Source organism: Sus scrofa, chromosome 2 (assembly GCF_054392235.1).
Source record: "Sus scrofa isolate SSC_HxYL_T2T_F1_AM1 chromosome 2, Sscrofa_HxYL_maternal_Yorkshire_Landrace_v2.0, whole genome shotgun sequence".
NCBI lineage: Eukaryota > Metazoa > Chordata > Mammalia > Artiodactyla > Suidae > Sus > Sus scrofa.
The window spans coordinates 152,699,305-152,713,209 of NC_139384.1; the positions used below are offsets into that span (position 1 = coordinate 152,699,305).

General features: G+C 38.0%; 1 protein-coding gene across 2 annotated transcripts in view; it reads left to right on the forward strand.

The window, feature by feature from the left end:
- ANKHD1 (ankyrin repeat and KH domain containing 1) overlaps positions 1-13,905 on the forward strand; it is a 131,180-nt gene that overhangs the window by 67,440 nt on the left and 49,835 nt on the right. For both annotated transcript variants that reach the window (NM_001444645.1, NM_001203267.2), the window contains 3 exon segments: positions 8,091-8,178; positions 12,363-12,490; positions 12,685-12,828. In NM_001444645.1, coding sequence (NP_001431574.1) covers positions 8,091-8,178; positions 12,363-12,490; positions 12,685-12,828 — 360 coding nt within the window.

Consider the following 13,905-nt stretch of genomic DNA (forward strand, 5'->3'; position numbering starts at 1 on the left):
TCTCTCCCTGGATTTGTTAAAGGAAATGTGATTATAAATCTGTCTTTCTAGCTGTAAGTTTCAAAACTTGGGATACTTTCTAAAATTGAGGTTTATAGCTGCACTTTTAGAGGTTCAGATTCAGCAGACCTGAAGTTTGGAGTCTGCATTTTAAATGATGTCCCAGGTGGTTCTCATAAAGTTTTCCATATTCCACACTTGGAGACATTGCTAGAATCTGTAGGTTATTCTGCATCATTGTTAAGTTCTGGGTTTTGTTTGTTTGTTTGTTTGTTTTTTCTTCTTTACTTTATTATCATTCTTTTCTGATCCAAAGTGAATAAGCCTGTTTTTTCTCTTTGTTATTTATGATTTTTAGAAACTGAGCTAAACACAAACCTTGAAACAGTGCCTCTTAATCTTTTTCCATCTCAGTTCTGCTGAGGGATATGAATCTGATCAGTAACAGATCACTAAGGTAATGAGTAAGATGCAGTGGTGAGTTGGAAGATTATACGCCCCCAGGGAGAGTGTAAGAATCCTTTAGTACATATATTGTATAAAACAGTGTCCTCCCCGCCCCCTTCTGATTCTGGTCCTTATCTTTAGACAATGTCCTCCTTCAACTCCAAGAAACACCACTTCTCTGATGTATTTATAATCTTTGATATATACTTTGGGTGCCCGTGTCTGATTTTAAAGGAAATCATCTTATTTTAAAGAAAGAAACCTTGGTTTAAAGTAAAAATTTATTATTTAAAGCCAAATAGAAAAAAAAAAAAAAAAAAAACCTGCCCTTTTTTTCTTATAGTGCTTCTTCATCAGAACCAGAACTTTTTGGTGCATTTTTTATGGATAAGATTTTAGGAAGCTTATAAGCTCTGATGATCCACTTATCAAGAAACTTGAACTGTTAGTGATTAATTTACCTTAATAAACTATGATCTCCTACTTTTTAATTAACTTTTTATTAAGGGATAATATGTATACATATTTTAAATTTTTACTACTTAAATCTAGAAGACTTTTCTTCTCAGTCTCTGTAACTATCTGTGAAATACACAAAACGCCTAACACACCTTTTTTAAAGACCAGGTTCTTTCTTTCTAAATTATCATATGTTGAATGAGTCCTATCTCAAGGTTATTTAGATAAAAATAACAAATAAAGAGTTCCTGTTGTGGTGCAGCAGAAACAAATCTGACTAGTATCCATGAGGATGCGGGTTTGATCCCTGGCCTCCATCAGTGGGTTAAGGATCTGCCGTTGCGGTGAGCTGTGGTGTAGGCCGGCAGTTGTAGCTCTGATTCAGCCACTAGCCTAGGACCTTCCATATGTTTCAGGTGTGGCCCCAAAATGCAAAAAAAAAAAAAAAAAAAAAAAAAAAAGACTTCCAGTCAAGAAGGTAACATCAATATATTTTGCTACTCTACCTCTCTTCTATCATTTCACATACATAGATATAATAAATAAAATATGGGGTTAGAAACAAACTATACTAAAAATATGTAGCTATATTCAGAAATAAGATTAAAGAATTCTATGGACTGGAAATGGAGCCTGGATCCATAGCTGAAACTATAGGCCCAAGGAGAATAAAGCCTAAAAAGAAATGGCACTGGGAGTAAATGTTGTGGCTCAGCAGTTACCAATCTTACTAGTATCCATGAGGGGGATGTGTGTTTGATCCTTCGCTCAGTGGGTTAAGGATCCATTGTTGCCATGAACTGTGGTGTAGGTTGCAGACGTGGCTTGGATCCTGCATTGCTGTGGCCGTGGTGTTGGCTGGCAGCTACAGCTCCAATTCGACCCCTACCTTGGGAACTTCCATATGCCTCAGGTGCAGCCCTAAAAAAGACCCAAGATATAACTTTCATAAATAATGGGAAACTGAAAAAAAAAAAAAAAAGACCCAAGATAGAAAGGAAGGAAGGAAGAAAGAGGCACTTGGGGCTGAGATTTCATCTTTTTTTAAGGCAGTAAGGACTGAATACATCTTGCATGGAATAGACTGATCTTCTCTACTTGACTGAAGCAAGGACTGGTTCAGTATTGCCCTACCTTTGAATCAAGACAGGAAAAAATTCCAAGCAACTGCCCAGGGTTGCAGTTAGAAATGAGTTAATTGTTCTTAATAGAGAGAAGATGTAGGACAGCACTGTAACTAAGTACTTGGAGGACATAATTATTTGATTTAGCAAAACAGAAATAACTTCATGGGGTGAGAAACTTAAGTTGTGAAGGCAAGATCTGCTTCTGAAAGGAACCAGACTGAGGTAACTTTCAAACCATCTGATGAGAACGGATATGTTTGGAAATGGAAACAAAAGTAAAAACAACTCCGATACAAAATGAAGATTTCAAATAAAAAATTTTGAAGCCCAGAAGCAAACCTACGTACATCAAGAGAAATAGTCAAAATGCAAGAAAATAGGAGTTCCCTGGTGGCCTAGTAGTTAAGGATTCATCTTTGTCACTGCTGTAGATCAGGTTTGATCCCTGGCCCAGGAGCTTCTGCTTGTCACTAGGGGTGACACACACACACATACCAAAAAGAAAAAAGGACCAAACGAAAAGTAGCAACATGGGAGAATACAGGGCCAGGGATACTGAAACAAAAGAATTTGATCTTTTAGATTTTAAACATGCTTATTTTAAGCTATGAATAATAGCAAGGCAATGAAACAAAAGCTGATAATTACAAATGAAGAACAGATAAATGTGAAATAAAACATTTAAACTTTCAGGGGGAAAATGGAAATAACTCAATATATAGGATAAACAGTATATTGGACAGTTGACTAAATAATTGATGAATCAGATGATAAAATAAATAAGAATACAGCACAAAAATAAAGAGATGAAAAATGTGAAAGAGAAATTGAAAGGGGATAGATTGACATGCTCAACCATGCATTTGAAGTTACTGAAGATGAAGATGGAAATAGAAAGCAGAGGGGAGTTCCCATTGTGGCGCAGTGGAAACGAATCTGACTTGGAACCATGAGGTTTCGGGTTCCATTCCTGGCCTTGTTCAATGGGTTAAGGATCTGGTGTTGCTGTGAGCTGTGGTGTAGGTTGCAAACATGGCCTGGATCCTCCGTTGCTGTGGCTGTGGTGTAGGCGGCAGCTGTAGGTCTGATTCTCCCCATAGACTGGAAACCTCCATATGCTGCGGGTTCGGCTCTAAAGAGCAGAAAGAAAGAGAAGGAAGGAATAGAAAGCAAGAGAAAGCAGAAGCAATGCCTGAAGAGAAAATGGTGAAGAATTTTCCAGGAATGAAGCCTGATAGAGTCTTTGATTGAAAAATCACTAAGCAAAACAAATGAAACTACAGAGATAAAAATCTTAAAAGCTCTTGGAGGAAAAAAGCATTATTAATAAAAGAACAGTCAAATTTTTGACAGTAGATTTTCATCAACAATAATAATCACAGAAAATAAAGCAGAGTAATATCCTCAAAATACCAGAAGAAAATAACATAATATAGAAATCTGTACTCAACTAGCATTCCAAAGGACAGAAGGATATTTTCACATCTACAAAGAATGGAAGAGTTTACCACTTCATATCCTTGCCAGAAGAACTACTAAAAGATATGTACATCAGTAAGGAGAAAAATGAACCCTGGAGGAAGGCGGGAGATGCAAGAAGCTACGGTAAGCAAAGAAACTGGTAAAATATAATTATAAATTTGTAAGCATTAAATTGAAATTGTTATGCTTGAGACCAAAGAAGTACTAGAAATCTAAACAAGAATATGAAATTCAGAAAAGTATGTTAGGAGTTCCTGTCATGGCTCAGTGGTTAACAAATCCGACTAGGAGCCATGAGGCTGTGGGTTCGATCCCTGGCCTTGCTCAGTGAGTTAAGGATCCGGCGTTGACGTGAGCTGTGGTGTAGGTTGCAAACTCAGCTCGGATCCCGAGTCGATGTGACTCTGGCATAGGTTGGCAGCTACAGCTCCGATTCGACCCCTAGCCTGGGAACCATCATATGCTGTGGGAGCAGCCCAAGAAATGGCAAAAAAAAAAAAAAAAAAAAAAAAAAAAGAAAGAAAGAAAGAAAAATGTTAGAAAAGTAAAAAGCCATGCTAGAATCCTTGGCTTGTGCAGGAGAAGAGAAATAGGTACTAAATAACTTAAAAGACTCTTTTTTAGAAAAACATATTAATCAAAGAAAAATATAAACCTATTGAACTTATGTGTTAAAGTTCAGAGCTATTGAATTTGGATTCAGAATCAAAATCTAATAAACTATGTTTTCAGGAGGAAGACTTAAAGCATAATGTCAAGGAAATGTAATGGGAAAAGTTATGTAAGGAAATACTAATATCAGGCAAAATGGAATTTTAAGCCAAGGCTCGGATCCCATGTTACTGTGGCTGGGATGTAGGCTGGCATCTGTAGCTCTGATTTGACCCCTAGCCTAGGAACTTCCATATGCTGCCGGTGCAGCCCTAAAAAGCAAAACACACAAATAACCCAAAAAACTACCAAAGTCGATTCAAGAATAGGAAGCCTCAGAAGTCCTGCTGAATTGCAGTGGGTTAAGCATCTGTCGTTGCTTGCAGCTCTGGTTCAGATTTGGTCCCTAGCCCAGAAACTTCCATATGCCCTGGGTGTGGTGGAAAAAAAGAAAAAAGAAAGCCTCTATAAAACAATAACTGTATTACAGATTGAGTCATTAATTTAAAATCATCCATCCTAAAAAAAATAAATAAATAAAGCCACCCATCCTATAAGGTAAGAGGATCTCAGATTTATAGAGTAGTTTTAACAAATGTTCAAGGAATAGACAATCCCTATATTCTAACTGTTCCCCAATAAAGAGAAAGAAAAAAGGTTAAACTACATAATACCTAAGTTTGTAGCCTTGAAAAATAACTTTCTGTGTTTATGAAGGACAAAATCAGAACTTATATCCTAAAGTTTTATTGATATTAAACAAATACCGGCTGACATCATAAACCCAACATTCGTAAGTAAGTAGCATGGTTGACCCTTGGACATTGTTGGTGTTAGAGCACCTACCACATGGTGGAAAATACGCGTATAATTTTACAGTCTGCCTTGTTACTCCCTCTGCATCTCTGTTCAGTCCTCTGCAGATGATGTAGTGTAGTACTTGGGTATCAATATATAAATGGACCTGCACAGTTCACACCCATGTTTTTCAAGGGTCTACTTATAAACAAACTTGATTCCTATTTTATTTTGTTTATTTTTTTGAATCCTATTTTAAAAGAAGGATTTAGTGATCACATATTTGGGGATTAATGATATGTGTTGTGGGATATACATTATTAATTTTAGGACCTGAGATCTTGTAAACATATTATAAAGTTGTAGCATTGTCTTATCAACTATTTTCTCAAACGTATTGTTCAGAACCAGAGGAATGAATGTGTACTTATATGGAGGAAAATAAAATAGGCTGCTTTTAACACCTTTTGTTTCTGAAATTTTATTAGTATGTTGAATTTTGAAATTTCTCTTGGGGTGAGGATCTTGAATTATACTTTTTCATTTTTTATTTTTAACAGCTATGGGAATATTTTAAGTATACAGAACTAACAGTTACTTTAAAAGTGTATTTTAAAGTAAGGCTTTCAGAGTTTTTTGTCTTTGCTATTACTCATGGGATCTAGTTATGTTGATGAGTGTCACTGCCAGGCTTAAGAGATAACAAAGGAAAAAAAAGAAAAGTGACATTAGAGGAGTTCCCATCATGGCGCGGTGGAAACGAATCTCCCTAGGAACCATGAGGTTGCGGGTTCGGTCCCTGGCTTTGCTCAGTGGGTTAAGGATCTGGTGTTGCTGTGAGCTGTGGCAGAGGTAGCTCGGATCTGGCGTGGCCGTGGCTGTGGCTTTGGACTGCAGGTGCAGCTCCGATTAGACCCCTAGCCTGGGAACCTCCATGTGCCTCGGGTACAACCCTCAAAAGACAAAAAAAGAAAAGAAAAGTGACATAAGTATTGCCACCCATTTTGTAGTAATAATGATTATCACGTGCAGGTAATTAATGTCTTACTCTAAGTGTAGCTACTGTTCTTAATTTCTTGTTAAATTAACTTCTCTTATTTACCTAAGAGAAAATTAAAACTTGCAACTTCATTTCTATGAGAGGGAAGATTCAAGTACTTCATTGTTTTAGACATTAGGTATATAATGGTAAGCAAAAATGAACACAATTGCTGTTCTTGCGAAGCTTACAGTTGTGTTGTGGACATGTTAGCCAAAGTTACACAAACTAATCCGTGATTGGAACTTAAGGAGAGGTTCATAGAGCTGTTGGGTCAAGAGTAGGAAAAGTGGTCTAGTCGGGAAGGCTCCGGGGGGGTCTTTCTTGAGGAAATAACACTTGTCTGGAGACAGGGATGAAAAGGAGCTAACAGAGCAGTGTTACAGGGAAGAGAGAGCAGCTTAAGCAAAAAGGCCCTGAGACAGGAGAGGAAATAGTGTTCGCTAAAGGAGCGATTTCTTTCCAATGTGTAGTGGATACAACTCCAGTGTATAGTTTGTAGTTGACACAGCTTTTTAGGTCTTTCTGAGTAAGCCCTTCATTATGTGTATTCCATTTTGTTTGAAGTAAATTGCCAGAATATTTGATTTACCTATATTTGAATATAAGTTGAAAATCCATTCTAAAGCCAAATTATTTTGGCATTATCTATAGTTACTCATTTTTCTGTGCCTTAGAGTTAATAAACATTGTTGTCCGGCGTTCCCGTAGTGGCGCAGTGGTTAAAGAATCCAACTAGGAACCATGAGGTTGTGGGTTCGATCCCTGGCCTTGCTCAGTGGGTTAAGGATCTGGCATTGCCGTGAGCTGTGGTGTAGGTTGCAGATGCAACTCAGATCCCGTGTTGCTGTGGCTCTGGTGTAGGCCGGCAGCTACAGCTCTGATGAGATCCCTAGCCTGGGAACCACCATATGCCACAGGAGCGGCCCTAGAAATGGCAAAAGACAAAGAAATAAAAATTTTAAAAAATAAAGATTGTTGTCTAAGCACTATGCACAGCAAAAAGTCAAAGCATAAATTAATTTTTATAGGAGGTTGAGAGATTCTACATTATCAAGATAAAAGAAGAAAAATTTTTTTCAGAGTGGAATTCCTGTCACTGCAGTCCATTGGGATGACAATCTACTCTTATTTCTCATTGTTAGTTTGCCTAAATTGTAGATCAGATACAGCTACGTAAATATACTAGTTGACTGCGTGGTAGCTAGAGGGTTCTCTGAATTAATTAGAAGAAACCACCATTCTTTGTCAGGTTTTTCTTAGTAACAAAAGAGAACCAGAACCCCAGAAATTAATGTTTGCATACATGGTGAAGGAGGGGATAGTTGAGAGAACTCTTCATAGATGTATCAGCTACATCTTAATACTTAGATGAATGTGGTGAGAGTTCACACTTCTCCCAACAGACAGTACTTCTTGCCATACAAGCAAACTCCTTTTAGTAGCATTTGATAATAAGGTGGTTGGAAACTGTTTTATCATTCATTCCTCTTGGCAGCAAACTTGCTAGGAAGCTTAACAATCTTCCTGCAATTGTAAGACTGCTTCTTTTGCCCTTGACTCTTCGGGCATTTAATTTCTACTCTAAAAAATATCTGCTCTTTGGTATATTTTTCTTTTTCCTTTTTCCTTTGTTCCTGAAATATCATAGTGTTTTTCTTCAGGAATTGGTTTCCATCCTTTGATAGAGCTCTTATTGGCTCCTGCTGTGATGAGGTCAAGACCCTCATAATCATCTCACAAAATTAAGGTTCCTTTTTCATAGTTGAGATGAATAGTTAGGAAAACATCTTTTTAACCTTAGTGTTAGAAAAATGTGGTTATTCCTCTTTGGGGAATCAAACTAAACAAGTCTCATCTGTCATAGTTATTGCTTGCTATGCAAAACTGAACTTGTTCTTAAAAAGTTACATCAGCTAGTGTGGCCTGAAATTAATCCTGTATTTTGGAAGACTTGAGGTAGGTAGCATAAGTGACTATGTTGAGTAAGTATTGAATATTCATTATTTCCTATGTTATGGGTAATAACTGCTTAACATAGGTGGTTAATGAATTGGTACTGATGAATTATTTTGTTTCTTTACTAGGAACACGAATCTGAAGGTGGAAGAACACCTTTGATGAAAGCGGCAAGAGCTGGTCATTTGTGTACCGTGCAGTTTCTTATTAGCAAAGGTAAAGACAGTACAAGTGAACATTTCCAAGGGGCTACAACTTACCAAAAAAAGTTCCTACTCTTGCAATTTATGTTAAAGCTACTTTACCTATAGTATAGTGTATACTACTGTATTCTAGTCTTTTGTTGCTATATTTTATTACAAAGCATAGAGTTCCTAAGGTAATTACTGGGATCTTTATTAGTTTTGAGTTTGAAGTTTTCATCAACCAAACAGCATATTGTTGCTCCCAAAAGTTGGAAAAGTCAAATGTAAAATGTCCGGCTATGTTTCGTAGGTAGAGTATTGTTTGGCACTAATGACAAGGCAGTTCTGCTGAAAATGGGGAAGGGTAAGGGGGAAAGTCTGCTGCTCTTGTGTATGGTACAGTTACATATGTATACATATTTACATATGTATGTACATGTGCATACAAGGTTGTTATTGTTATCTTCCTCTAGAGATAATATTATTAGAGTATATTTGGGCAAAAAAATTCAAATGATAGATAAGAGTTAGTTCAAGACTGTTTACTGTAGAAAAATGAATTGCTGCTGAACTCATTTTAGGTCCAAACATAAAATTGTCATTGTATACAGCAAAGATGGTAACATCAGCCATTTCATTTAATTCAGCCTAACTCTGTGTAATGTTAGAGGTACTCTGGCATCCGATAAAAAATCCTAGGCATTCGCGTCATAGCTCAGTGGTTAGCAAACCCAACTAGTATCCATGAAGATGCCAGTTCATTCCCTGGCCTTGCTCAGTGGGTTAGGGATCCGGCGTTGCCGTGGACTGTGGTGTAGGTCATAGACGCAGCCCTAGTTGCTATGGCTGTGGTATAGGCTGGTGGCTTCAGCTCCGATTGGACCCCTAGCCTGGGAACCTCCATGTGCTGCGGGTGTGGCCCTAAAAAGACAAAAGACCAAAAAAAAAAAAAAAACCTCATTAAAAAAGGAGTTCCTTTCATGGCCCAGTGGTTAACAAACTGGACTAGTATCCAGGAGGACAAGGGTTCGATCCCTGGCCTTGCTCAGTGGGTTAAGGATCCGGTATTGCCATGAGCTGTGGTGTAGGTCGCAGAGGCAGCTCGGATCTGGCATAGCTGTGGCTTTTGCGTTGGCCGGTGGCTACAGCTCCATTCAGTCCCTAGCCTGGGAACCTCTATATGCCTCAGGCCCTAAAAAGACCAAGAAAAGAAAAAAAATTCCTAAAATAGGATGTTAAACTATAAGGAAGGTCCACTCAAATGTCGGATTATAAAAATAAACATTTTATATCTATATTCCAACAGAATTTGGAAATTTTGTACATTAACAATGTAGTGGAGAGAAAAGAACCTATACATGTATGTGTAACTGGGTCACCATGCTGTACAGTAAAAAATTGACAGAACACTGTAAACCAGCGATAATGAAAAAAAAATCGTTATATAAAAAACGTATAAGATTTTAGCATTTTAAACATACTTGCTTTCTTATTTAATTGTGGAAAACTAGGTTTATTTTCTTCATATTACATTTTTCTACCAAGTAAGGCGTGTCTTACATAATGCTATAACCTAGTCTGTAAAAGCTATTTACCTCAACTATGCAGAAGTAATAAACAGATGGATAACCTTTAGTTATTTTTATGCTCCTTTAAAGAAATTACCTGGGAGTTCCCATCGTGGCGCAGTGGTTAACGAATCCGACTAGGAACCATGAGGTTGCGGGTTCGATCCCTGCCCTTGCTCAGTGGGTTTAGGATCCGGCGTTGCCGTGAGCTGTGGTGTAGGTTGCAGACACGGCTCGGGTCCCGAGTTGCTGTGGCTCTGGCATAGGCTGGCAGCTACAGCTCCGATTCGACCCTTAGCCTGGAAACTTCCATATGCCGCGGGAGCGGCCCAAGAAATAGCAAAAAGACAAAAAAAAAAAAAAAAAAAAAAGAAATTGCCTACTCATACCCAAGAACAACCTTGCTAAGCATATAATCAGGCTTGTCAGGAATAAGAACACATTGATCATAGCCTTTCTCAGCTGTGGCAACTGCTAAAGAATCCCATCATCTAAATTTACTAATAGCAACTTTTTTTTTTTTTGTCTTTTTGCTATTTCTTGGGCCGCTCCCGCAGCATATGGAGGTTCCCAGGCTAGGGGTCTAATCAGAGCTGTAGCCACTGGCCTACGCCAGAGCCACAGCAACGCGGGATCCGAGCCGCGTCTGCAACCTACACCACAGCTCACGGCAACGCCGGATCCTTCAACCGACTGAGCAAGGACAGGAACCAAACCCGCAACCTCATGGTTCCTAGTCGGATTCGGATTCGTTAACCACTGCGCCACGATGGGAACTCCATAGCAACTTTAAAAATAATCTCATGTCGCTAATGAAAGGATGTTTACTGGTGTGCCTTGCTTTTCCCAGAAGGGACTTCAGTGCAGTTTAGGATTAGGTTCAGTAGGGTATTTTTGAAAATTAAATGAATAGTAGTTTTCACCCATAAGTTTATTTTTTCCTTCATAAAGTAAGTCTGGAATTACGGAAGAAGGAAGAAAGAATATTGCTATAGTCTTAACTATCTAGTTGAATCCTTTGGGATTGTGAAAAGTAGTTGAAGTAAAAACAAGTTCTTTTTTTCTGGGGGTCAAAATTAATTTACTAACAAAGAGGCTCAGAAAAGATTTTTTTTTATTTTTTAAAATTTTATTGAAGTATAGTTGTGATAACTTCTGCTGTACAGCAAATTGATTTAGCTATGTATGTATATATACATACACACATCCATTCTTTTTCAGATTCTTTTTCCATATTAAGAAAAGATTTTGCAGTTAAACTTTCTTCAGGTCATATTGTACAAAGCTGTTGAACAATTTACAAAATCACCTTTCTTTTTTTTTTTTGGTCTTTTGACACCACAGCTCACGGCAATGCTGGATCCTTAACCCACTGAGCAAGGCCAGGGATCAAACCCACAACCTCATGGTTCCTAGTTGGATTCGTTAACCACTGAGCCATGACAGGAACTCCCAAAATCACCTTTCTGACAACACATTTGGATAATCTTATGTCTTCTTTTCATATCCAGGTCTATCTGACCCTTAAAATATATGATATGAAGAATTATATTTCTCTTGAATATTGTTTAAAAATTTTATTTTCTCTGGAGTTCCCATCGTGGCTCAGCGGAAACGAATCTGACTGGTATCCTTGAGGACACAGGTTTGATCCCTGGCCTCACTCAGTGGGTTAAGGATCCAGTGTTGCCACTGGCTGTGGTATAGGTCACAGACATGGCTTGGATCTGGTGTTGATGTAGCTGCGACCTAGGCCATTGGCTACAGCTTAGATTTAACCCCTAGCCTGGGAACCTCCATATGCCACGAATGTGGCCCCCGAAAAAAACAAACAAACATGGAGTTCCCGACGTGGCGCAGTGGTTAACGAATCCGACTAGGAACCCATGAGGTTGCGGGTTCAGTCCCTGCCCTTGCTCAGTGGGTTAATGATCCAGCGTTGCCGTGAGCTGTGGTGTAGGTTGCCGACGCGGCTCGGATCCCGTGTTGCTGTGGCTCTGGCTTAGGCCGGTGGCTATGGCTCCGATTAGACCCCTAGCCTGGGAATCTCCATATGCTGCGGAAGCGGCCCAAAAATAGCAAAAAAAAACAAACAAACATGATTTCTCTACTTTAAGACCTCGTTATACTTCCACATTGTAGAAGTAAATCAAAAATGTCTTTGAAGAGTTACATACAATGGTATTATGTGGCATTCAGATAAACCTGTACATATTTATTAATCTAGATTTTTCATTTTAGAAGTGATATTGAATGAATGAACTACAACTGTGCTCAACAGTTTGGATGAATCTCACAAATATATATTGGGCGAAAGAAGCCAGGCACAAAAGAGTTCACTGTGTGATTTCATTCATATAAAGTTCAAAAACTAAAACCAGTTTGGAAGTCAGCGTAGTAGTTGTCATTGGAGGGGTGGGTAGCGATTGAAAGGCTGCACAAAGTGGGGCTTCTGGTATGTGGATAATGTTCTTTTTCTTAATCTGGGTGCTGGTTACACAGTTGTGTTCACTTTGTGAAAAATTTTCAAACAATACACTTATGACTTGTGTACTTTTTTTGTGTATGTTTTGTACTTCAAAAAAGTTTTTAAAATCATATTGCCTGAATTGGCTTTGCTAAGATTGCTGTTTATTTTTACTTGAAGGTGCCAATGTGAATAGGGCTACAGCCAATAATGATCATACGGTAGTGTCACTGGCATGTGCAGGAGGTCACCTGGCAGTTGTTGAGCTCCTCTTGGCTCATGGGGCTGACCCTACTCATCGTCTCAAGGTATTCTACTGCAAAAGAAGTAAATTATATATATAATCATTGAAATACATTTCAGATATTTTAGTGCTTAATATTTTTACTAATATTCACTACCGTTTACATGAGGTTTGAGTTTTGTATTAACTGCTAAGAAACTAAATGTATATAGTAATCAAATTTAGAGTTAATTAATTATGGTGTCATTCTTTTCCCAGGATGGCTCAACAATGCTCATTGAAGCTGCAAAAGGTGGCCATACTAACGTTGTTTCTTACCTATTGGATTATCCAAACAATGTTCTGTCAGTTCCTACCACAGAGGTATCTCAGCTCACCCCACCTTCCCAAGATCAATCTCAGGTAATATAAAGTGTCGTTTATTTGTACAAATATTCTTACAATTGGGAGTTTTTGTTTAACATTAGTCTTAAGCAAAAGGAGCTGATTTCTCTTTTAAAATTCAGATAAACCTGGTCCTAAATTCTTTAAGTTTTTCTTTCAAAAGTCCATGGAAAAAATTTTAATTATCTTATTTACTGAAAGTAGTAAGTGGGGTTTTAAAGAGTTTTTTAGTGTTTCTAAAAAAAATAACACAATACCAAATATAGATATAAATATTCCAAGTTACCCTCTTATTACAACCAGGTCTTTAGGATCGTGTGTTTTTTGTTGTGTTTTGTTTTGCTTTTACTTTTTAGGGCCACACCTGCGACATACGGAAGTTCCCAGGCTAAAGGTCAAATCAGAGCTGCAGCTGCCAGCCTATGCCACAGCCACAGCAACGCCAGATCCTAGCCACGTCTGCAACCTACACCACAGCTCATGGCAACACCAGATCCTTAACCCACTGAGTGAGGCCAGAGATGGAACCCACATCTTCATGGATACTAGTTGGGTTCATTACCGCTGAGCTGCAATGGGAACTCCAAGATTGTGTGTTTTTAATGAATTAATTAAAAGTAATTTTTAATCTCTAAAAATACGGAGAGAATATAAAGTATACTAAGTATACATAGTTCAGTGAAATCTTAAATTCTTTTTTACAAAGTTATCCTGAGAACTGTTAAAATACACCAATTTGGGAAATATATTGGTTTCTTTTTCTTTTGACCATATAAAATTTGAATAAGTGTATATTGGCCAGTTGAATGTGTGGCTTGTACTCCGAGCTATAATTGAAACCAACAGCTTTCTCCTTAACAAAAGAGTAATATTCCATTTAGTATAAATCATTGACCATTTGTTGATTACCTGAATTTGCTCAATCAGTATAATCAGAAATTATTCCTTGCTGAATGCTACTGCTGCTGCTGTTGCTGCTGCTGTTGCTTCTTTTAAAGAAACAAAAAAGTGAATTTGGAGTTCCTGTCATGACTCATTATTTAACAAATCCGACTAGGAACCATAGGGTTGCGGGTTCAATCCCTGGCCTTGCTC